Source organism: Triturus cristatus, chromosome 6 (genome assembly GCF_964204655.1).
Source record: "Triturus cristatus chromosome 6, aTriCri1.1, whole genome shotgun sequence".
In the NCBI taxonomy this organism is placed as follows: domain Eukaryota; kingdom Metazoa; phylum Chordata; class Amphibia; order Caudata; family Salamandridae; genus Triturus; species Triturus cristatus.
In genome coordinates this window covers 1633826339-1633853110 of record NC_140589.1, presented here as the reverse complement: position 1 = coordinate 1633853110, position 26772 = coordinate 1633826339, and the positions used below count along the sequence as shown (strand labels likewise).

Sequence of the window (26772 nt, the reverse complement as noted above, 5' to 3'; positions counted from 1 at the left end):
TAAAGGATTGGGAGGCGGAGTTAGGAGGGCCTGATGGGGCAGGATTGGGGGGATGGGGAGGAGAAGAGGATATTCGGTATGGGGAAGGGGAGGGGGTAAGGAGTTGAGTTAGGGGATTGAAGGGAAAGGACGGTGGCGTACGTGAGTGTTTGGGAGGGGCAGAGAGAGGTTGGGGGTCAGGAAGAGTGGGGGTCATGGGAGGGTAGTGATGACTAGATGGCAGGGATTGGGGGCTACCGTTTTGAGTGGAGGGGTCCGAGGAGTGTGAGTTCTGGAAGTTAGGAGGAGAGAGGGAAATTAGAGGGGGATGAGAAATAGGTAACAGTGGTTGGGGGATGTCGTTTGCTGTAGAGAGGTCCAGGGAGAATGATGGTGAAGTCCATGATTGAAGGATGGTGTTAGCTGGATGGCTGAGAGTGGAGGTGGAGCAAGGGTGAAGGAGAGGTTGGAGGGGCGTTATTCTGATGGGGAGAAGGGGTGTTAGGCGTAGAGTGGTCAAGGAGGAGAGACATAATGCTGAAGGGGTGTTTGAAGATGGAAAGGTGGGATACCGTGGCTTGTATGAGGATGTTACCTGTTGTGAAGATGGAGATATCGATATCACCATGGAAGTCTGGGGAGGGGGCGGTGGATATTTTGAATCCATAAGGGATTTTAGTTGATTTAGAGATTGGGAGGTGTTGCAGGAAGAAGCTTTTCCATTTGGAAGGACGTTTGGAGTAAAAGATGTAGTTGGTTATAATGGGGGAGGTGAGGCTGAGGTAGTTATCAACAATGAGTGTTTCAGGGTTACGGATAAGGAGTTTATGTTTGAAGTTTCTCTTAGCATGTTTGGAGAGATTGGGGGGGGGGGGTAGAGAATGGTCTATGAGTTGGGGCCATGTTTGGAGAGAGTAGGGTTTGGGGGGGCGGTCAAGGCTGTGAGGGAGCATGTTGGGTAAATGTGAGAGGGAGAGAGTGAAGTTTAGGAAATGGGTGGTAGAGCAGGAGAGGAGGATTGGGAACCAAGGGGGCACTGGGAGAGTGGGGGTTAGAAATAAGGGGGATAGACAAGGAAAAGGGTAGACACATGAGGAATTATAATTGGCAAAATGGAGCATATCAAATAGATAAACAATCGGCAAAATGGAGCAGATCAATATATCAGCAGAAAAGATTGCGATCAGATTGATGGACAATCGGCAAATAAGAGCAGATCAGTATAAAACAACAACAATGCTTGCGAGGGCGATGAATGTCTAAATTAGAGAGGGAATACTGGAAGAGAGTAATACAAGAGCATATATATAGAAAGAGTTAGAGAGACAAATGGATAAATCACTGAGCCAAGAAGTTAATAGGTGGTAGAGGTTAGAGTAAGAAAATAGAGTCACAGAAGATGATGATTTTTATTGCAAAACCCTCTTTTAGACTGAGGGTGACAACTTGCATCTCAGAGTTTACAATCTTCTGCAGCAGTCTATTGTTATCAAGATTTGGAGGCCATCTGAACATCTGCCTGCCTTTCCAGGGATCAGCTTTAGTTAAAGTATTGTATTCTTGCAAATTTTTTGAGAATTCTTCTGGTGTTTTGAATCAGGACAGAAACAGTTTTTGTTTTTTTTACTGGCTAAGTTTCATAACACTATTTACAACCGTTTCCCCAATCCTAGATAGTGTCATGGAACCAAGCCAGCAGTGTTAGGGCGGTTTAGTAATGATTCCCAAAGGGGTTAGGTGCTCAGGACTGATGGTCAATTATTTTTTTACATTATGTCCTGCAAGATTGTTGGGCTTATATAGTATCAGTGTTGGCTGTCCATTATTTTTCTGGAGCCGGTCAGGTTCCATGCTCCTGTTGCCTCGAAAACCTGCATAGCACATACTTGGCTTCTGTCATCCTGATCATGGGCCTTTATACTTTGCCATTCCAAAGGCCTTAGGGAACATGCAGACGCTCAAGACAGTTACAGGTAGAGTTGTTTCATTTTTTTTATACCCGTTGAGTCTTGGACTGTTCCCCTAACAAAGTTGCTAATGTGTTGAACCATCATTCCATTTAAAAACCACTTTCTGAGGTTTCTTGAAAGTGTAATTTCACTTTTGGCTTTGGTCAGTGGTTGCCATCGGGAGTCCTTTTGTTATGTGTCAACAAAAGGTTGGCTTTCTTAATGGTGTTGAATTATATTCTATTTTCTTGATCTCGCTTTAGAGTTCTATTCCCAGATGGGAGTACCTTTTTAAGTAGAGTTCTTGAGGTGGCTGTGGGTACCATGGGTTTACTAGACTTCCTACAACTTGGTCCAGATGAGTTACAAGCTATTGTAATCTTGAGGGTTCCTTGGGTTTGGAGGGAGGGGGGGGGGGGGTTAAGTGGTGCATCAGTGTTTACTGAATTCTTGAATCCAATGCAGTTGGGGAATACAGTGCCAATAATAATGCAACCTGCAGATCTGGGTTACCTGGGGATCGCAATTTATTTTTTGCATTGCTAATATTGGATAACAGGAATGTGCCTGGGTCCAGCCATTTCCATAGCCATGCCCTGATAAACAAGTTACTTACCTTCAGTACTGTTTTTTCTAGTTGAGACTATCTAACCCTAGATTCCATACCTTGGTATATTCCCCAGGCATCAAATTGGATCCAGAAAATATTGAGCAGTAACCTCTTCGTTCCAGTAGGTGACATCGAACAGTTCAGTGTTGGTTATGTCAGAAGTGATGTGCGCAGTGCCTATATAGGAGCTACCCCCGCATGCTAACATCAGTTTCTTTTGTGACTATTTCCGCGCCACGTTAAACTTGAGTGTTTGACCCGTATGCAGAATCTAACAGGATGTTAGGTTGAAAAGTCAATTTTGAAGAATGGGGTAGGTGGGATGGTAGGCGAGGAATCTTGGTTAGATAGAGTCACTACCAGAAAAAGCATTAACTAAGTTAAGTAGCTTGTTCTTCTGATAGAGAGTTCTAGCCATAGATTCCTCACTTTAAAATAGATACCCAAGCAATGCCTCCCGAGGTGAGTCTGCTAACGGTCAAACCAGGAAGTCCTGGAGGACCGAACGGGAAAAGTGCCCGTCCAGACTGTCCAAGCAGTAACATTTCAGGAATGTGCAGAAGGACATCCATGTAGCAGCCTGTCAAATGTCCTAGACAGGTACCCCGCAACTTAACACAAAAGTAGCAGCTTTGGCCCTGGTAGAACTAGCTAATGCAAACCAAATATTGATGCAGAGTACAATCCATCTATAGACGGTCTGTTTCTGCACCGCCTTGCCTTTTTTCAATCCAGAGAACCCAATTAAGAGCTGATTGGCCACCTGATGTTCTTTCACACGATTGATGTATTAAGAGAAAACTATTTGGGTCCAGGCGCTGGAGTCTTAGAAGGATGAGACGGAACGACCAAAGTTGGCAGCGTGATATTTTGGCTGACATGAAAGGTCACTTTGCCATAAAGCACCCATCCAAAGAACCAGTTTGTCTGAGTAAAAACTGGTGAACGGGTAAGTGACTGAAAGAGCTTGAAGGGTACTGGTCAATGTAATGACCACTAAGAAGGCAGTCTCTGAGGGTTAGAAATCTGAGCGGACGACTATGCAGGGGCTCAAAGGGCGAGCTCATGAAGAACGTTAAGACCAAATCAAGGTCTGATTGTGGCACGATGAAAGGGATAGGAGGGAACAAATGTTGCAAGACCTTAATAAATCATGTCAGAATTGGTGAAATGTACAGTGAGGGCTGGTCTGGCAATGGCAAGAAAGCCAATAAAGATGAAAAGTAACCTTTAACGGTGCTGAGGGCAAGGCCTTCCCGGATTAAGGACAGTATAAACAGTAAAAACTCAGACAAGGGGGCAGAAAGTGCGTCAACATGGTGGGAAGAGCACCAAGCCATACATTTGCCCTAATGGAAGGTGTGTACTATCTTTATTAACCCCTTGCATGCCCGCCCCTTTCCCCGCCCAGTGCCGCGCTTTTTATTAGCGGGCGGAGTTCATGACGAGCTGGACTCGTCATGGGCACAGCGCCACCGCAGCCCATGACGAGTCCAGCTCGTCATGGGCACTGAAGGGGTTAAGGAAGGTCTTGCTGCCAGAATGACATCACAGATCTTGGGAGGCAGTTAAAATGCATTAAATTGTCACCGCTAAATCTCCAGACATGAAGGTGGAATGTGCATAGGTTCAAGTGTAGGACCCTTCCCTGCTGCTGCGACCAAACTCTCCTTGCCTCTGGGCAGGAGTGGTATTGGCAGAAACGAGTACAGGAGTCCGGGGTTCCAGTCTAAATGGAATGTGTCTCAAAGCAAGAACTGCTATGGAAACTCCACCATGGAAAGAAGTCATGTCACTCCTGTCCGTTCCAGAGGTGCAGGGCCTCCTGGCACAGAGTCCACTACCCCATTCCACCCTGTCTGTTTGTTGCAATACTACATGGTGGTAGTGTTGTCTGTGGACACCTGAACCAGCCTTCCTTTGTTGGATGGGAGGAAGGCTTTCAATACCAAGCAAATTGCCCTCAGCTCCAGAAGATTGATGAAGAGCTGGCACTTTGCCTGGGACCAGAGTCCCCTGATCTCCACCTCTCCCAGGTGGTCGGCCCAAACCAGAAGCAATGCATCTGTTACCATTGCTAGTTCCGGTAGTGGAGGGAGAAAGGTCTGCTGCTATTCCAACCGCAGTTTGTTAGCCACCACTGCAGATCTTTTGCAGTCTGCTTCGAAATCTCAACCAGGTCAGAGAGATTTCCCGGAAACTGCCCACTGAGACTTCCGGTCCCACTGCAGAGCCCACATTTGCCACTGGGTGTGTTTCACCAGCAGGATGCCGAAGGCCATCAGTTCCAGCAGCATAAGAATCACTCTCACAAATCCAGGGCAGAGGTTGAAACATCAGGATCATGGCCTGAATGTACCGGACTCTCCACTCTGGAGGGTATGCGCAGAACTGCACCGTGTCCAGAATAGCTCAGATGAAAGGAAGCGTCTGAGAAGAGGTCAAGTATGACTTCGGCATGTTGATAGTGAACTTCAGTGAATGCTGAGGGTTTGCTGTAGTCTGGAGGTGGGTGATGACTGCCTAAGGTGAGCGTGCCTTCAGCAGCCAGTCGTTGAGGTAGGGAAAGACTGAAACCCCTGACCTCTGCAGTTGTGCTTCAACCATCCCCATCACTTTCATGAACACCCAAGGGGCATGTCAAGGACCTCCACGGTCTTCCTCACCAAAATAACGACGGATGTGCCTTTCTCCGTGGCAGGTCCCAGAGGCGAGACCAGGTCAGCATCTGAAGATGCATCCAGTCCAGTGGCATCTCCCAGTTCCTCGTACTAGTTGTCTAGGTAGGGATGGGTCATCTCATCAGTTGGGTCCAAGAACTGGTACGAGTTTTGTTGCAACCCCACACTCTCCTTGCCCCAAAAGTCCAAATCCGCATTAGGCCTGTCAAAGGACAAGGGCAGCATGTTGAGCTGGACGGTTGAAAAGGTCTGGATGGTGCCCTGGCTGATGTTGAATGGCTCTGAGGTAGTGCAGTCTCTATGTCAGACAGGACAATGAGGTCCGCATCATTGGTTGGCGCTGGTAACATCAGGAGTGGCGTCAGGCAGATATGCTCCAATGTATGCTTTGGCGCCAGAGGTGGTCCGGATCCAGCAGTAGATGCAGACCCCAGCTAGCATCGGGAGCAAGCTCGCAGGCAGTACCCCAGCTGGGGCACCTCTACGCTACGTGGGGCCCGAAAGGGCACGAGAGTGCACCGGGGGTCCTGTCACTCTGGGGAAGTTGGTGAGGCACTAAGCAAACTCAGCTATGGCTCCGTGAGAGGGGAGCAGGGTCCAAAAGCACGAGATTGAGGGGGAGAAGGTGAAATATGCTTGGACTTCTTCTTGTGCTTCTTTGACTTGCCTGAATTCGATGACGATGAATTGGACTTTAAAGACAACTGATCGCAAGACTCACTCAGTGACCAGGCTTTAAATCATCCTCTGGACTGACGCAGAGCCATCTAGGAGCTACATAGCTCCCTCCTGATCGCATTTGGGTGCATCAACCGACGGTCGCCGCAAGCACTAGAGTTATTTTCCGACCCCACACAACACAGACAGACCAAGAGGGGATCAAAAACAGACATCTGTCAGTGCAAATCCACATAATGCTTAAAACCTGTTGGGTCGATTAGGGATATGTCCCTAGCACACTGGGAGCAAAGCTCATAGAATCCTCAAAGTTTGAAAAAGTGGTAAAATAAAAAAAATAAAAACGAGATAGCACTACGGATCTGCGCTATTGGCACGAAAAGAAAGGAATTGATATCCCCAGGGTGGCAGATATACTTCAGAAGTGGATGTCGCTGACGCAGAGCTGATTAATGCCACCTACCACCATGTAGAGTTACTGTTCAAGACTTTCCGGATCCAGTCTGAAGTCTGGGGAATAGTCTAATGTTAAGGATCTGTTGATTGTAGATAGGCGTGTAGACACCCGTTCCAATGTTAATCGGCTCCGAGATCAGTCCACACTGTTTTTATGAAAAATAAACAGTGCTAGCTTGGTAGCTGCAGATTATTATGTGAACAGCTGTAAAAAAGGGTATGGAATACTAAATATAAAGATGTACTTTTCAGAAACAATTGTACAACGGCAACTTGATCACTTTGTGATAGAAGGGAATTCTGGAGCCTTCATTGTGTTGACTAGCTGCCTGTTTCCATGGCAGCCCTAAATGCACAAGAACCACTGACAGCATCACTATTTAACATCGTGTCTGTTGTGTAATAATGTTGATTGAAAATCGCAGGCAACTTCTTCAGTACAACTCCAGAGGCACAGAGACAAATCTTAACTTTTTGAAGCAGGCCAATTGAAGGGTTTTACTTATATTATTTCAATTTTTAAAGAATACAGAGCACTATTCACAAAACTGTTTACGCACTGAAGATTATTTTGACTATGGCGGGACGCTGTTCTATGCATACTTCGCTGCCGTGAGGGGAACGGCCATCGTCAGCATTACCTACCTACCTTGCCTGACATCTTTGCGCCGTGAGAGGAACAACAACTAGGAGACTACATCTCCCAGCTGCCCTGCTGCAGCGCCGGCCGTGATGCTACCGCCCGCGCCTGGAGGCGCGATAAGAGCTGCTCTGGCCTTTCGCAGTGCGGGATGCGCCCGGGCCGTCCACGCCTGTCGGAGCCCGGAGGCGGCTGGGCTGGGTCCCCTCTCTACCAACAGGCCCCCCGCAATCCTTCTCTGATCCCCAAGTACTGTAATGTTTCTCGATTTCCTTTTTTTGCCTCCGTGTTTTGCGCGTACTGTGATTTGTACTTATTTTCGTGGCGGAGAGACTTATATTGACAACCTAACCATGAGCAGCCCTGCAGTGATTAAGAGCAAGGGAGCCAAGGGGACTTTGGATGCCTTCATAATTAGGGCAATATCACTGCTCTGTCACGAAATTGAATTAAAAGAGAGGCGGCTGTCTCTGGCCCCTCAGTTCTGCCGAGGCGATCCTCACTAGGAACACACAACTTGGGTGGTATTCCCCAAAATCAAACTTGCTCATCTCCCCTCATTTCGGGGGCGGCACTGGCCGCCCTGGATACCCCGGCCCTCGCACATGATGAACTGACAGCACCACATATGGATACCATTAACGGGCCCAGCATATCCTCTAGGACCCGGACTTCCCACCTCCCCACAGATGGCACAAGGGCTAAGACGAAGGCATCTGTGAATCGCAAGAAGGGTGCGGGCCCACTGAAGCAAAAACAACAAAGAGGGCCTCAGCGTAACCCTCAGTGCAATCCTGAGGTGATTATCTCTCCCACAGGTAAACAGTCTACGGACACTTCTTCGCTAATGCAGCCTTGCCCTCTGGAGGATAAAACTGCCACCGTCGCTGTCGACGTGACCGCCTTGGACATCGTGCTTGAAGGGATTAAGGAATCCATAGACAAAAACTTTGCTCTATTGCACGGTCGCCTAGAGCATCTGGGTGGCGTATTGACTAACTTGTTGGGACGTTTAGAGTTGTCTTCCACCCCCGTGAACCCCCAGGTGTCGAGGGAGGGCCAGGTGTCCGGCAATGTTTCTGATCATCAAAAGTCAGCCCTGGTTCCCCTCGAGAAATTGATGGCCATGACATCGGTCATTGAGGACCTGTTGAGTAAAGTACAGGGTGTAGGCTCGAACAACACACTGTATAACCGCCCAGTGAGCACACTGAATGATGGCAGGGCAGCTCAGTCCCCCCTGGCAGATATCTTACAATCTGTCCCCGGGACATGTGTTGGCTCTAAGAACACTCCTAATTTAAATCACAACAAAACGCCAGCCCAAATAGTGCCCAGTGATTCTCTAAGGATGCCTAACCTGTGTTCAATTCCAAGGGAAAGAGACAAGGTAAACGGGGAGGAGGTGACCTTAAATTTACCACCAGAGGCCACACCATACACAATAATATTGGTGAATGTACCACAACTCACCTCAAAGTCAACTGAATCTTGGGAGTCCTTACGAAATAAGGCCCTCTATTGGCTCGGATTCAAATCCGGCCTAACCGATGTCCTATTTAGGGAGTCCAAAATGGCAAGGAGAGTGGGATGGGTGGAGAAAAGAGACAAAAGGTTCCCTGGCGACTGCATTGTTCTTACATTTAGAACGCCAAATCTAACACAAGAGATTTTGCGCCAACACGGTTCCAATCATGGTATAAATGTACTGCCCTTGGGTTATTTCTACCCTTCTATAAACCATATTTCTAATGTATCACAGCAGACCCCGGCTTACCCCATGAACCATTCCCAACTCATGCTTTCTTCCCTGGAGGACATTGATTGACTTAGAAATAGTAGTAGTAATGTGGCTCAATCCCAAACCCCAGGAAGTAACTCACGGGGTACAACCTCGCCCTGTAAAGTCCCCGTGGCGAACGTCGAGCAAGCCGACACTGAGGCAGGAGATATTCCCAATAACTATAATACTCAGAACTCAATTTATCATAAATACTTTCCACAGTGACGTACCAAATAGCCTTGTTCATCACCATGATGGCCCCTATGCCATCCTCTCCCCTATCGATTGTGCATCGCAGCCTGTGCCTAGAACTATTGACATTGAAATTCTGTTTTGGAATGTGGCAAGCCTTAAAGCCAAATTGACTAACCCTGCCTGGCTGGAATTTATCCATAAATTCCATATTATATGTACTCAAGAAACCTGGACGGATAATATACAACATATTAATGGTTATAAAACATTCTTCACCCCGGCAGTTTCTTCGAGCCAGGGGAAGAATAAGGGTGGTCTTTGCACCTACATTTCCTATAGGTTAAATGAATGCAAGATAGACTTTGTGGAGTCCTATTATCAGGTGCTTAAAATTAATATAGACAATATTCATTATTTAGTTCTAATAAATTTCTACAATAATATACCCGCTGTGGATATTGAACGAACTAATGCATTTGCGGAGAGACTTGGATAATATTCAAAAGAGCACTGGCAAAGACTACTGCATAATTTGGGGAGGGGACTTTAATTGTGGACCCTGCCCAGATACCGTAGGAGATGTTTGTGGTATTGAATTAGATGATGATAATGACTCGTCCCATTTTTTACACTCTGCTCCTGGCGACCAATTCAATTTGTTATAATATATTCTGGATCTGGACTTTGCTAATGTATGTCTACCCCCAATTCCTTTTAGTAGCACTTTTAATGGCCGTGGTCTGTCCTCAGTCTTAGACCACATACTAGTATCAAATAGATACGCTGACAGAATACACTATTTTAAAATACATCCCGTTGCTTTTAGCGACCATTACCCTATTAGTGTTCTTCTAGATCTTCCTGCCAAGGTGCTAACTAGTAAAACATTGGCCACCCACCTGGCGGAAGATATCGTTATTAATAGACACAATGGCTATACAGTCAAGTGGGCAGGCTCCAACACATTGCAACTATGTAAGCACCTTTTAATTAGCTGTAAAGACGATTTCATGGTCTGCCTCAACGAAACTGCTAACAAGTCTGACGTTCTTAGCTCCTTCATAAACATATCTCCGTCTATACAAAATGGATTACGGGTAAAAAGCAAAAAACAGGCAAATAAGAAGAGTGGCTGGTTTGACTCCAAATGTTCAAAAGCTCACGCAGCCCTGATAACTGCCTTACATAAGCCCATAAAAGACCGAGGAGCAATAAAAAGGGTTAGATTAACGTACAAGATGTCCCTTAAGGAACGCAAGTCGGCCATAAAGCTAGAACTATGGTTAAGTCTAAAACGAGCATCAGATCTGAAAGACGTGAAAGGTTTTTGGAAGGTCGTGAATGCCCCCTTTATTGCCTCGGGAAATACGCCCAGCATTGAAATAACAATAGGGGAGGATAAATGGGTGACTCACTTTTCCAGTCTTTATAATAATCTGGTGGATCCCCAAAACGAAGAGGTCTTAAGCGTAAACTCCTCAAATATATTCCGATTGAGATTGATTTTGATGCCCAGGTGATTTTAGCCATAAATGCGAGTACTGGTGGTAAAGCTCCGGGCCCAGACAGCATACCAGGGGATCTATTTAAATCAAGTCCAGCGCTCTAGGGACCCCTGCTGGCAATGGTCTTAAAGACCTGCTGCACCTTGGGATTCACAGCCACCTGGACGGAGTCCATACTCGTCCCTATCTATAAGAAAGGCAATCGCAACGACCCGTCCTCTTACAGACAGATATCACTACTGAACTCTTTTGCAAAGGTGGCCGGGCGTGTTGTCTTACATCGCCTCCAGCTCTGTGTGAAGGAAAAGGGCATAACCTCAGAGTTACAGTATGGTTTCCGTCAAGGTTTAGGCACTGTTGAACAGAGACTGAACCTGAATCTCCTGCTGAGAAAATATCTACAGGCCAAAAGGGGGAGTCTATTTTTGTGTTTTGTTGATTTGAGTTCAGCCTTTGATTGTGTCAACCACCAGAAGCAATGGAGTATTTTGGAGACCATGGGGGTTGATTCACCTATCCTAAAAAAAATGTAAACAGTCCTATCTAGATGCCAGGGCGCGCTATGGAAGAGGCGGTGAACTCAGCCACAGCTTCCCTGTAAAGAAGGGGGTGCGGCAGGGGTGCGTGCTAGCACCCCTCCTGTTCACCCTTTATATTAACGGCCTAGGAGTAAAACTGAGTAGTGACTGTCAGGATCTACCATGTATTGATAGACGACCAATTGGAGAATTGTTATATGCGGACGATGCTGTCTTACTGGCTCGTATCCCCCTTGACCTACAAAAAGTCATCTCTAGCTTTTCTGCCTACATGTCAAATCTTGACCTTCATGTAAACATTAACAAAACATTTACAATTAAATGCTGTAAGCCTAGTATCAAGTGTCGAGATTTCTTCATTAAAAATAGGAAACTCGAACTCACTAATCACTTTTCATACTTGGGCATTGTATTTGAAAGAAGGGCCCTATGGGCGAAAGCTATAGAATCTAGAAAATTATTATTTTGTAAAGCAACTGGTGCATTGATTCACTTTGCTAGAAAGCTAGGAAAGCACCCAATCGCTGATTTACTAACAATCTACAAAACTAAATGTATACCGATTGCTATGTATGGGGCGGGCATCTGGGGTTATGCTAACATTGAGTGCCTACAGCTAGTAGAAAATAGGTTCATAGATCCCTCATAGCAGTCCCAAACAGCACAGCCACATTCATATGCCACGCTGAGCAGGGTCTGTCCTATCTATCCGATCAGATTAAAATGCAGCCTATCCTGCTGTGGCATAAGGTTTGGACCGGCATATCTACTAGCTTGAACAGGGACTTGATCAACAATTGCCTGTCTCTTGATGGGGCAGATCACATCCTTTGGTTGACCTACGTTAAAAATTTCCTACAGGACCTAGGACACCCCGAGTACTTTGACAATCCTGACAGTTTGAATAATGTCACAAGGAACCAATTTAAAATCATTATGTCTAGATCATTTGGAGTCTATTAATCTAGTTACTAATATTGTGAAACCCGTCAGTAAGAGCACACCAACTACTCCTGACTCAATCAGGAACGCAACCATACTTACTAGATATCATAGGAGCCTATGACAGGCTGTTACTGACCCGCTTACGCCTTGGAATTTTTCACATCAGGGCCTCTTTTACAAATACTAACGACTGGTCTCGCTCCGTATGTTTATGTCCGTGCAACACTATCTCTGCTCAGTCGACAATTCATGTTATGTTTTTCTGCAAATTCTATTCCACGCTTAGGATAAAATGGATTTTACCTATTTTAAAGTTGTATGGCCTGAGACAATGTCGACCTGCCTTTTTAAAGTTGCAATATCTGAATGATGGAACCGTGACTGATCATATAGCCAAATACCTGAAAGGGGTGGTTAGATACCGGACGACAATGGATGGTCATCTTCTTTCTTAAATTGGCTGAGCTCTTTTTAATCTGTTTTACTAAAAATTATCTTGATGTAATGTAAGTGTATTTTAATATGTATTGTGTTTTTATGGTTTAATATTTTTTAAATCGAATAAACCGTATTCTGACCTGAATCTGTGATTAGAAGTCGCTATCAATTTGTTTTTCAGAAATGGAAGGCTCAACTGACACAGCAGCCTTAGTACATTTAAAGAAATCCAATTCCTTAGTTAGTTCACCAGTTTCTCATATTTGAGCAACGGCTTCTTTAGCCTCAAACCAAGTGTGCCTCTTCAACTTTGTAGTGGGGAGCAAGTGGCACAGTCTGAACCTGATGCATATTTGTCCCCTGTTTTCAGTCTAGTTTTCATGTCTGCGTCGGTGCTGCTGAAGTTCTGCTTTTGTGAGATTTTCATCTGAGGTTGTGGTATAAGTTTCTTATTTATGGTCTCTGCATCAGTGTTGATTACCTCAAGTTCCTTTTTTGAAGTAATCTGGAAAACAAGTGCTCTCTCATAGCCTTTTCTCTCATTAGTCTATGTATGGCACTTCTGCTGCAACTAACTCCCAGAAATTAACACTGACATCTTATTAATGTTTGCCTCATGACAAACTTAATCGTATGCCTTCACATCAACCCTAAGCGAAAGGGTATTTGAACAAACCACAACTTTTACTCATTAAGTCATTTGCTATAGGTTATGGGGTTTAAATGGACAATGGGGACAGTTCTTTGCAAATCAAAAGAAGTGTTCTCTTCAATGTCTAGGATATATTTGGACTTGCTGCAGATTTGACCTCCTCAATATTTAGGTTTTCTGTCTTTCTGTCAAGAGAAGATCTGCCTGGGCAGCTTTCAAAAAACTGAACATACCTTGTCCCCAGTCCCTTATCAAGAAACTCCCAGCATTTTGCCCTCCAAGTTTTGTAGTCTTCGGTATGAACAAGCTGGTCACTGAATGTCCCCGGTGCCCTTTGAAAGACCCAGTATCAAAAGGTTCTCAAATAAGGATCATGTCACGAATAATCAGCGTTGCACACTGTGCTTGCTTCCTGGCGCAACATGAGCTTTAAATCCTTTTAGAAGAAAAAACAATCTGGATAGGCCTATGCAGTGCATGGGCTAAAATGCTTTGGGTCAAAGTCTGAGGCACTCATGATTTTTCTAAAATAATATGTAACCTATAATAGAGTCCCAATGCAAATCCTAAATTTCTGTAGGAACAGTATTCCTGACCCACAGATGATTAGAAGAGACACTGCAAATTGAACCATGCTCTCCATCAATGAAACACCATAAGGAAAACTGTATGTTGCTATTTCGATAAGAGGAAATAGTAATATGGGTATATGCGTTAATATGCTGCAAATTTTAGAAGAACGTCCTGCACTTCAGGTTAAAACTGTTAAAGAATTAGGATGGATGAAATCGTAAAGGAGTAGGGGACATCATACTTGACAATTTCTAAATTAACATGACTAAACGAACATCAAGCTTGTCAAATACAGATTGTAGCTCAATTGTGGAGGTTTTTTTTTATTCTAGTACACTATGACCGCAAAACAGTCATGCTAATTGAAGAAGAGTCACCTAACGGGAGAGAATAGGAAAACAAACATAGGATATCGAACATTAAAAATAATGAAAAACGCGATGGCCACATAAAAAAAGAAAATTATACATCTGAGAAGTATACATTTTAAGTTGGCCAAAAAAAAGTCATTTGGGTTTCAGGATATGGTAACTGGCAGCAAACCTGAAAGTCAGTGATCACAAGCTACAACATTATCTGAAGTGTTTACAACAAAACGCTCATAAGGCATCATCTCACACAGAAGACGCTAAACAGTGACTTCTGTTTTCTATGAAATATTTTGGTGCAGGTTGTTAAATATAAAACAAACAAAAACATGACTTTGAAGCATCCTATTTGCAATTAATGACTCTGAGAGCAGTATTGGCCACCCTCCCATCCTCCTTCCCATTTAATATCTTCCTCACTTACTTTTTGACATGTGCCAACATTTTGTTATTGATGAAAAGCATCTGCGACAACCGAATGGACTTGCCAATGCCTGCCATCATTTGCTCCACTGCTTGAATGCTCTCCACGTCACCTTTCATTGCCAAGCCCTGCACAAGGCGGGTGACAGCCAATGCAGTAGGCACCATGTCACTCTCAAGCATCGTTCTCAGAGAAGACAAAGCATCTAGTCAAGAGGAAAAGAAGGTGAGGGAAGAGACACAAAGAGCAAAAAATGATTATATGGTCAGACCCACAGGGCTCAGTAAGAAGAATGCACTGACAGAGAAGTGATTAGCATTTGCTTTGTTATTTTTGAACTACACTCTTGCAACACAAAGCCATTCATGCTCCTCATTGTAGTCTCTCTCTTAAACCAGGGAGGCTGCCATGAATGCAATATTTATGAGTTTCCATACACAGGGGTGCAGTGCAAAGATGGCGCTTCCTCACTGAAGCCCCTTTCCCCAGAGGGCTGACAGCCTCCATGTCCACAGGGTCAGAGGAGCGGATACTTGGCTGAACCTGAATGTCCGCCTGGCAGACGCAGCACTGTTATGGATCACAGCTGAGATGGGAGACAAACTGGAAGTCTTGCAAACATGATCTGCAGCAAGGTGTCAATTTAGCGAGGAAATGGGAGATGCAAAGTGAAATGACAGGTGTTTTGAAGTTCGATATGTGAATTACCAAGGGAAAAAAACTGATTCCCACACAAGATAACTTTCTTAAAATAAGGTGTTGGAGACATCACAACTGAGTGAAATGGACCGAATCCTAACATGATCATACTTTTTTTTTTTCCACTACGCATTTTCAAAAATGCAGTAGGGAAAAAACGAATGTACATTTATATGTTCTAACTGTTGGTATGGCGAACTATTAAAATGGTATTAGATTAAGTTTTCTCTAAATCAATATTATAATCATTTAGTGCACAATCAGGCGGATTTAACACTCAATTTAACTCAGTTGATATCTTGCACGAGCAACACATCGCAGAAGGAGCAGGCACGGGGGATTGTTTCAGGCGCTGGAAAGTATGTTAATTTGCAAAGCCAAGTGACTTGTGCTGTGAATGTTAACGCACTTGAAAGCCTGTACTTTCTCTCGTGCTGGAGCACACATTTTGCATGTCTGAAGAGCCGCGATTCATCTTAAGAAAACCCATCTTGTGTTAAATGGAATGGAAACTGGACTAAGTGGCCAAATGACAAGTACATTCATATTCAAGCTGTATTATAAATGCATGTACAGTAATTTACGTCTCTCCGCCACCACAAAAGGCTCTTGATAAGCAGGTAATTTGCTAAATGGACTCCTTTATCCAAGTATTCGAAGGGCGTTACAAGAAAAATCTGCAGAGGCATTAATGTGACGTAAAGGTCAAGCATCGTGACATACCTTTCAAATAATCCCGCCTAACTTGCGTGATGATGAGGAGGCTGTTGGCAGCATCGTTCAGCGCGAAGCCCTTGATGTGGGTCCCGGCGCTAGGAGAAGCCGACATTTAGAAAGGAATTACTGACATGCTTCTGATACGATAATAAACGGTTGAGCGCCAAGGTGAAATTATAAAAACTACTGTTCGTATGTTAAAAATATTGCTGCAAAATATCGACCTGGAGACAGCTTTTGTGTTATCCTGTCAATGGATAGAGAAGGATAATCTTTTCTGCGCATTCTGACAGATGACAAAGTTGGAAGCCAGCAACAAAGGAAACAAAGTACAAGGGTTTTTTTTTTTTTTTTTTTTTAAACAATCGGTTCAGATTCTTGAGTGCTGACATATTAGTTGACTAAAATACCCGCGTGCCCCGCATTGTCCCCATTGTATCCCGGGCGGGATACTTTTCCCTTCTTTTTTAACAACCTTCACCACAGTCACAAAACGGAAAACTATTCTTTCAGTCATAAGAAAAAACATGAAATACTTATTTTCAGCGCTCTGCATTTTTAACTATAATCTGAAGTATATTGTCAACCAACCCCGTATCATTCGGGGGAGTCGCTTCCGCGTGGCTGTCACGGAGAGCTATATCGTGCTCCCAGAGGCGCTTTTCACGCGCCTCCGTTGTCTCATTAACGCATTCTGCCTCAAGGCTGCGAAAGATAGAAATGCGCCGTCAGGACAACAAAGAAAACTTTGATTTGAATGGCTTTGCGTTTTACCTCAAAAAGCAGGCAGGGTGTGATTAGAGCAAAACAATCACATCTACTCGACACGTCACACGACGGCCCTCCATAACTTCCCAAAGTAATTTCTAGATTACACAATCTGCGCAGGCGGCGCAGGAAACCGGTCAGGGCCATTTGCTATATCAACAATCGGGCTAAAGCGCGCCGTCCATCCTCTGACGAACAACTGAGCAGCCTACCTACTCTAACTTATGAGCTGAGCGGCTTTGGAGGGAAGCAGGGTCATTGCTAAATTATTCTCATCAATCCCAAGAAAATCCCCCACAAAGTACACAATATGACCGTCCCCTCAGTCACTTTCCGCCTGGCGGGCGGCACACTGTCACTCGACTCAGGATTTTCTTACCCTCCCAAGCAATCCTCTTAATCCCTGCCTAAGCACCCATTGCTCAGTTCTGATTTTTTCCTTGTCCCATCTGTCAAAGCCCATAAGTCAAGGATTCATGCATGAGACTGTAAATTACACAGAACCCGGGATTTACTTTCCCCAATCTTCCAATCTTTAGTGTGATTAAATAGATGTTAGCCACTGCTAGGGAACTAAAGCCCCGCTCCCTGCAGCACAGCCGGACTCATTCTCAACCTCTGCCCAGGCTGCAGCAAGCAACGAGAAAACGAGCGCAAGGAGGCCGATCTGGGCACAAAGTTTTCAAGACTATGTACCTCTGTACCAGGGATACACTAAGCAGCATTAAACCATCTAACACACACAGAGAGAGCCTGCCTCCCTAGGGCATGTTGCAAGCCTTTCGAACAAGGTATCTGGAAGTTCATGCCAAGTTTCCATCTTAGCATTCCACCCCAGCCTTGTATTCTTAGAAAGAATGTGTGTTGTATGCGCAAAGCGCCTTTACCTTTAAGCACAAAAATACAAAAAGGCTTCTGAAAATACCCTTCAACAAAACACTTGATTGCTTACCAAATGTATTTGATCTTTTTTCAAAAACCCAGACTAATTTACATAAATATTTCATTCAGATGAATGTACATTGAGATAACAAGCAATAAACCCCTGGAACATGCTGAAAAGAATTCTTACACTTTATCCAACCAAGGAGGTCATTTTAGACCTGAGAAGGCCCTAAACCCACTGAAGGATATGTTGCCTCAGTATGATAAAAGCTGTATTTTATAGAACTAGGCAAAGTCATCACAGGGATTTAGAAGATTGTAGATTTGGGGTACCAGTTATAAAAAAAAGCGAAAAACAACACAGACTAAGCCACATAATTGATGCCAAAGGAATATATACACAAAGAGCATTGGAAGAAAATCACTTTGTGACAAATTACTATTATTACAGAACGGTTTTGGTCCACACAGTAAACGTGCTAGCACACAATCTATAACAACGATCCTCTGGCACTTATACACATGTCAGAAGAATAAACTGGGCCCAGAGTTCAATGCAGTAAGGCGTAGCTTTAATTCAAGCCTCCCATATGTTACTTATGCTTTTCACTGCAGCCTGCTATAAATGGGGCCGCAGGCTCAGCAGCATGAGTTACATACGGTGAACGACTCTCCATTGGTCGTCAGTAAAGGCTCAAGGGATATTAAGTGGTCGAAGTGTTCAAAGGTGTTTTTGCATCTGTGTGGGCGGACGCCTAAAAACAAAAATCCTTTGAGCTGCGACAGTGAAGGAACAGGCATCTGTCTTTAGAGAGGCTGTGACAACAAAACCAGAGGATTACTTCCACTCTAGGTCCTGACAATGGGAACGTGCTGGTATCAGTGACAGAAAGGCTGAAGGCTCCATGGAAGATGCATCCAAGATGGAGGTTGCGCTGCTTCCAATAAAGGTCATGTGCCATAAGAAAATCCAAACTAACTGCAGTGGAGTCATGACTTGAAACCACTGCTTCCGAGGTTCCATACCACACACACAGAGGGAGGATGGCTGCAAGTTGTTTTTGGTGGAATTAGGAACTCTGGGACAGGGTTATGTCCACCCCCCCCACAGAATTGGTCATATGGGGGGTAGTGACCTCAGGGGTAAATATCCCATTGGCTACTACCCTACACTTCCTTAACGCCCCTAAATTTAGTATTTAGGTGCTCCCTGACACCAGGAACTCAGATGTGTCTGCCTGAAAGAAGAAGGGCATAGAAGTGCCGAAGATGTCAGCACTGTGGACCAGCACCAAACTTGGCGCAAACCCCTGCCTGACTGCTGCTGTCCCGACAATCACAGACAATTCGTTCAGAAGCAGAGCAGCCTCCTTAAATCCTTGGAGGTCTGCTCAGCACTTCATCGACCCAGCAATATCTTCCTTGGAGTGTAGGCTCCACTTCCCTGCACCAGCAGGCACTGAACACATCTGCCCGGTACAGCATCTGTCGACTCCCAGGCCCACTGAGGGAGCAGCACCCCAGGAGAAGGACTTGGAGGCTCTCAGAGGTCAGCCCCAGCTTATTAGTGAGTACTGAGCACCGGTAGACGGTACAGGAGCGCCCCTGCACCAATACCAAGGGTACAGGAGCCAGTTTCATGCACCAAGGCTTTTTTGTGTTCAGTCGGAAAACAGCCGCCACCAAAACTTACCTGCATGTCGAGGAGCTTCGAGGGAGGCCTACTCTACACCAAGAGTGGCCCTGTTGTACCAAGAATCGTGAGAGCCTCTAACTCACCACTCCGCCATACAAACCATCTTGGAACCAGAACTTCCCAGTCCGGGCTCAAGTAAATTGATGGTATCTCTGTGGTCCTGAGACTTTTAAGAGCCAAACCCTCTACCCGTGCCCCTTGGGTCCTGCTGGACTAATCTCCCAGTCTCCACTTGCAGCCTTTTTCTGACAGACGCTTATCCCATTGACTTAAGCGTGTAACGTTCAAGGCTACTATTGCAAATAGCACGTCTGCACCCCGACACCCCAGGACAGGTAAACTTAAACTGTTGATGCTTTCTTCGACCTTGGCTTCTATTTACCTTAAGTTCAGAAGAACAGTCCTGTAAGTTGTCTATAAGTATCTATGCAGTGAATGTTTCCCCTGTAGGATAACATGACCGCGTTCAAGGCTCATGCCTCAAATCAGATCGCTGTCATTTTCTACTATTAATGTAAAAATTGATAACTTCTAAAGAATTAAGCTGATTCCGATAATCGTAGTGGGAAATTATATAAAAATCTATGTTATTTTTCTATATTGGTCTCAAGTTTCTTCTTGTGTGTGTGCCTTATTTACTGACTCTGTGTGTACAACAAGTGATTAACAATACCCTCGCATAAGCTTAAACTGCTCGCCCACACCACCTCAAACAGAGCATTTGGGATTAATAATTTAAATCCTATAAGCCAATAAGGGTCATTAGGACTTTCTACATAGTGTACATAATTTTGGCACACTACATAAAAAGCCAGCTTCCTTCAATTTTCAGCTGAGTTGTAGAAGGAAGGTCAACAGCAATACAATTTATCCCACTGGAACCGGATCCGTATTTGGCCACCTCTAACGAGCAGGTCTAGCTTACATTACTCCTCAACAGTGTACATGTCCTATCAGTTGCCACGCAGTGCTACATGTCGTACACATGATCAGCGATTACTGATTACACTGAATATGCCTCAAGGCTACAGAGCATTGTTAGAGCAAAGAAGCATAACCATACTCACACTGTGCCAATCAAACGTAATGCTCTAGGCCTCACGTCTAATAGGCAGGGGAAGTTGTAAAGTATAAATGTTTGAGCAGTCAACATCCCTTCTATCATACAATAAAATATCTGCACATCCTAAAGTGCACATGAATGGGCTTTCTGGTATTTTTTCAACTTTTCATCACTTTCAGAAAACATTTTCCTGTTTAATTATTTTGAGTAAAGCCGGTATAAGGACTGTATTTGCATACCAACCCTTCCCTTGAATTCAAATTGCAACAACATTTCTATTTTGTGCAAACACGACAGTGCTTTCACAGTGAAACACTATATAGGGGCTTTCACCCATCTACAGTTTTTGTGGCACACACTCGTTCCAACAATAGCATTATCCTTGAGAAATTTTGCAGCCTTCTAACTTTATGCTATATATCGGTTTTCACATATACGATACCAGTGGCAGGAAATTACTGTTATTGCTATGGAATTATTTTCTGTGTATTGCTTACCTATACATTTGTTGAAACACTCGAGGTTAACTATTGCTTACCCTAACTATTTTTGTGTGCTACTGTAACGTGAGTGCAATTCAGGGCTCGGACTGTGCATTTCCTATGTGGATATTCACCTACAGCAACACCGGTATCATCATCCACTTTTAATACATTCAGTAATTTTGAAGGATGTCTTAGATTCTGAAACTAGGGTACCATTGCCCATTATATTAGATCAGGATAGTCATTCATTGCTGCAGAATAACCTACACCCAGTTGTTACTTCGCCATTAATACAGTTTCTTAACAACTTGGATACCTCTTAGACATGATCTGAAACACATTTTGATCAATCTTCCTGTTGGAGTATTGATGCAATATTGTTAGCTTCAGTTTTATAATCTTGGTCCCGGTTTCTCCCATCTATATGGGAAGATTACCTTAAAGCCAACGGTCAATGCAAGTTCTATAGCTTATTTGCTGCTTGTACATTGGATTTATGAGCAACCATGACAAACTTCATGACACGAGGTTTACGTAATTAATAGTGCGTCGTAACTGATGCGTGAAATAAAAATACCGACACTTTCACTTATTCGTTAGTGTTCTTATTCCAAATTAAAAAAATATAATCAATACGCTCACGCCAGACTGCTACGGATTTTGTGTACTCCTGGGCTCATTGGACCATTACAGCTTTTCTCCCACCAACCAATCGTCACACTTGTATACTATGAGGGAAATATGGTGGGGTATCTGTGCCTGTAGATGGCCCTTACAATGTGAGTAAATTAAGGTCTTTTTGTGAAATGACTATAATAAAGTCCAGAGGGGAAAACATATTTCACCACAATTAATCTTAGCTCGAGCTATAAATTACACCACAGAGAAAGTGCTTGTAGTTCTGAGCACAATAAACTAAGTATTATAGCAATTCAGTGAGAGTTAAAGAAACTCTACACCAAATTTATGAACAGGATTAATATTTAATAAAAAAAACATTTAAGATAAAGTATAATAGACAAGTGTTCAAAGACTACACCAGAAAGAAAAACCGATTAAACAGATGGATTAAAATAGAAAAAGGAGGGGTGGGGAGTAAGTACAAAGCAACATGAAAATAATGCCTTAAAGTGATCATTTTCTTTAAACAATCTAGCTTCAATTCAATTAAATACGAAGAAAACCTGTAACACTACAGAAACAATTCATTTGTGGTAGTAATTCCTTAACTACTTTAGAACAAGACAAACGGAAGAAAAGGGACAAACCATTCAGTACCATAAATATAATCATCCCATGGCTGCTCTTCCGTTAAAGCGGAGGAGCGTCGCTCCACTGCGCAAAAATAAAATGATAACATATTATAATTTTATTCTCTCTCTTACAGTCAATGGTGGGGCGGGGCTGTCCAGGGCAGGGGATGTGTGGTGTGCCCTCTGAAAGTGCGCGTGGCCGGCCCTCTTGAGCTGACCAAACAGTTCATGCACACTTTGCATTTTCCTACCAGTCTGCGTTGCACAGCCTGGTCAGGAATATGCACAGGTTTCCTGTTTCAGTTTGAGCGCCGATCCACGACACTCAGACCACTCACAACGCTGCATTGCAGCATTGTGATTGGCTCAGGGGAGCCGGTCTGCTCGGATGCTTCATGCTGCCGCCGGCCGGAACAGTAAGATTACGAGGACGGAGGAGAGGCGGCGGCTGGCTGGCTGTTCAATGCAAGTCTTTTTTTAAAAATTGTATTCCGCCCACCATCCCCTGCAAACACCTTCAGCCCCACCACCCCGTCCGGCACCTGCCGCTACTGTAATCATCTACTGTACCAAGATACTTTGGCTCAAGTGTATCTAGAAGCCAGAGGGGCTGGGGCTCGGGGTCAATGTTGGGTAATTTCATGAATACGGTTTATCTGTGGCAATATCACATATGTTCCAACATACTCCCAGAACAGGACTCCAGTGATATAATCAAATTGGGAATAAAGTTACAGATCTGCAGAAACATAGGAAATCATTCCAGAAGATCTATTTGCTTATTAGAAAACGCTTGAGTTCAATTGAGGATTTCGATAATATGGAGGCCCACACAAGATTTCTCTGGATGCATAAAGCCTATGCACAGCAAACCAAAGTCCCAATATTCTTAGAGATTAGTTGAAGAGGTTCACTGGTTCAAACCTGGACCAAACCATTTCCATCCAGGAAATTCAAGTGTTTAGGTTTAGGCAATGCCAATGTATTTTTAGCAGAGGTGTAACAGGCTCTTCCTACCTAGTCTTCTGATCTTCAGTTCTGCAGCACTACACAGTAGTTGTGCTTGCATTTAAAGGAAAAATATGACCGTGTCAACATATGACCTTAGACCTTGTACGGGGGCAGAATATTTAGGAAGAATATTATAGAATACTAGGAATAATATAATAATAATAGTAATATAATGTTATTAAAATTTATAAAGCGCACGATTACCATTCCAGTGTCCTGGCGCTAAGCATTAACTACCTAAGCAGATAACATAACTAAAACTGAGAAAAAAAACATGTTTTAAGACCCTTCCTGAACACACAAACGTCAGGGGTATTTCTTAGTGAGAAAGGAAGTTCATTCCAGCTTCTAGATGCACTGGTTACAAAGATTCTACCTCCCCAATTAACTTTTTTGAAGCAGGGGGTTTTCACTAGTTTAGCGCCCGTTGATCTAAGGGTTCTGGACGGGATGTACCAGGAAAACTTGTTTCTTAAAAACTGTGGGCCGGTCCCGTTCAAGGCTCTAAATACTATACATAGTGCTTTGAATCGGGATCTCAAATGAGTAGGGAGCCAGTGTAACTTTTTAAGTTCTCTTTTGACTGAGACCGACCTAGGGGTCCTGGTCAGCAGTCTAGCAGCTGCATTCATAGTTTGAAGCCTATTTTGATGTTGAGCTTGTATATTGACATAAAGACTATTACAATAGTCAAGACGTGACAATATCAGTGCAGTCACCACCGTTCTCAGGTTCCCCTCAGAAAGAAAGAACCTGATTTTCCTAATCATTCTCAATATCAGAGAACATCCAGATATCACCTTGCTGACCTGGTCTCCCATATTGAGTTTTTCGTCTACCACAACGCCCAGGTTTTTAACTTTCTTGCAAGGTGTGGGACAGAGGCCAAGATCAGCAGGCCACCAGTCTGGTGTCCACATTAAGGGGTTGTTGCCAAATCTCAAAATCTCTGTTTTAGCTGAATTCAGCTTGAGGCAATTGGCCGACATCCACCTAGAAATAGCACCCATACAGTCTGAAAAGCGTACTCCTGTTTCTTTTTCAGCTCCCTCCCTCACTCGATGAACGCGTGAAGCCTTATATCACCGAGAAATCGTTACACGGCTTTGTGTGACCAAATTAGTAGCTCAGAACGGGCACCTTGAGAGAGCTACATATTCCTTATATACTCTTTATATACTCTTTACATTCAATTAAAACGGGAACCATACGGCCTGCAAGTCAGTGGATAATTCAAAGATATGGTATGTCTGCACATGTAGGCACGAGGACGAGGACTGTTCTTTAACTTTAAGGCGATTACTAAACGTGCATATAGAGATTTTATCCAATTCAATGGCAAAGATTTATCGACCCTATTTATATATTTGGAATCAGCATTATATGATATAAGGATTGAATAACAACGGCAACCAACCAGTGCCTTTAACAAGAGGGACGTTATTATTGTCTTGATAAAGATGGAGTATTAGTTAAAACCATTGAAACGCGTCGACGCTACCATTTGACACAATCCGCATGAATAGCTTTTCTTTGAGACATATTATGATCTGATGGTTCCCAAGAATAGTATCTTGAAATTTCAAAAAACTGATGTGTTACAATAATGACAAAATTAACTGTCTGTCTTTGTCTCTCTGTTAAGTGTATAGGTTTAGAATAGTAATTAGATGAAATTGTTTTTATTGAGATTTCTATACTCTCTATTGGTATGTTTTGTGCATAACAATTGTTTTTAACTATATAGAACTGTATATTGTAAATTGTAACTGTGAGACGATATCTGTTTTTGAGCCAACAAAAACTAAAACATTTTTTCTGTCATTTTATACAAAATAAAAATAAAATTCCTTTTTAATCATTTTAATACTGTCTCAGTTTAACTTGATATTGTACATGTTCTAACATATGGGCTGCTGTTTATATTTACCATAATTGGTGTGGTGTCTATTGAACTTTTCTACCAGGGATTCTCTTCTCTTTATACTAGTTCTAAGGATGACCATGTGTGGATGAACAGCCAGAAAGGGAGGCTTTGAATAAAGAGCTTGTAGCTCTCTCACCCTGTGCGCAGAGGTGATGGCCACCAGAAAGGCAGTTTTCAAAGTTAGAAGCCTGAGAGGACAGTTATGTAGCGGCTCAGAGGGAGCGCACATGAGATATGCAAGAACCAAGTTCAAGTCCCACTGGGGCATTATGAAGGGAACAGGAGGAAAAAGATGAGTAATGCCCTTAAGGAAACGATTTACAATAGGGGACTTGAAAAGAGAAGGCTGATCAGGAAGCCTAAGGAAGGCTGAAATGGCCGAGAGGTAGCCCTTTAGAGTGCCCAGAGCAGAGCACTGCTGGGCCAAAGAAAGGAGGTCACTAGAGGAAGAGCCAGCACAAGTTGTGCTATACTGCCACAGAGGTTCTAATTGAACAATTATCAAGTGGATTAACTTATCCCCCTTTCACAGGAGACCTCAACAACAGACGGCCTCCCTTTCACTTTTTAGGTCCTGAAGAAAGCCCACTTGACCCCCAGGGGCAACTTAAAGGGCTGAAACATGTCAACCTTTTTATGGACACCCCACAGTGCACTAGACCATAACTAGTCTTCCTGTGCACGCCAAGACTTTTTAATGATCTCAAACCCAGTCTGATTAAAAGTACGCTCTGGCTATACGAGATTTTAATAACACTTCACTTCACTTCAACACAATCACCTATCTCTTGATCACTACTGAAATAACCAGTTGTTCAACCTCCAGGTGGAGGAAGCATATAACTAACCCTATGATGATGCTGTCACGTTATTAACAATATAGCGGAGAATCAAGATATACCGCTTTACCAACCTGTTAACGTGAATGAGGGTTTTTATCAGTACATTGTACGAATATCGCAAACCCTGGTTACTCAGGTCAAGTGATCCCTTCCGCCCCTTTTGATTTTTTGATAAAGAAAGGAGGAACAAGAGAACCTCAGAAAGAGGGGCGGAAAGGGGATCTAGAGCCTTTGCTGTGCACCATGCCACAAATTTGTTCCATCTGCAGGCGTATACCGTCTTAGTGGAGGGACGCCTGGCTGTCAAGATAGCATCACAGACTTCGAGAGGCAGGTCAAACGTCGTCAACTGCTGCCGCTCAATCTTCACGCAAGGAGGTGGAGGCTGGGCAGGTGTGGGTGGAGGACCGTCCCTTGCTGCTGCGACAGAACATCCTTCTGAAGAGACAGTGTGATCGGAGGATCGATGGCCATGCTAAGCAGCTCGGAATACCAGACTGTTCGTGCCCAATCCAGAGCCACAAGAATGACTTGGGCCAGGTCTCGCTTTATCTTCTTCAGCACTCCGGGCAGAAGTGGTATAGGTGGAAAGGCGTATAGAAGACCGCAACTCCACCCGCAACGAAAAACTTCGCCCAGCGAGTGCCACCCAGGAAATTCCAAAGCGCTGAATTGCTGACATATAACCAAGGCTCTCCCCACTGTCAAAAGAGACCTTGCACCACCTCCCAGTGAAGACACAATTCGTGATCCATCATGCATCTGCGGCTGAGTTCATCCGCCCTGGCATTCAGGGAACCTGCGAGATGTTGAACCACCAGGGATATGCCCTGATGTTCCAGCCATGTCCAGATGCGGAGGGCCTCATGACATAGGGTCCACGACCCCACCCCGCCTCGTTTGTTGCAGTACCACATGACGATGGTGTTGTCCGTGAACACCTGCACCACTCTTCCCGGACAGAGGGAAGGAATGCTTTGGGTGCAAGACGAATCACCCGAAGCTCCGGAT

The 26772-nt window shown here is 44.0% G+C and overlaps 1 protein-coding gene across 1 annotated transcript in view; it reads right to left on the bottom strand.

The window, feature by feature from the left end:
• LRPPRC (leucine rich pentatricopeptide repeat containing) overlaps positions 1-26772 on the bottom strand; it is a 665201-nt gene that overhangs the window by 60341 nt on the left and 578088 nt on the right. The window contains exons 31-32 of the mRNA XM_085612780.1: positions 15838-15926; positions 14416-14620 (exon numbers count right to left, since the gene is read on the bottom strand). Of these exons, the coding sequence (XP_085468906.1) occupies positions 14416-14620; positions 15838-15926 (294 nt within the window). The remainder of the gene's footprint in view (positions 1-14415; positions 14621-15837; positions 15927-26772) is intronic.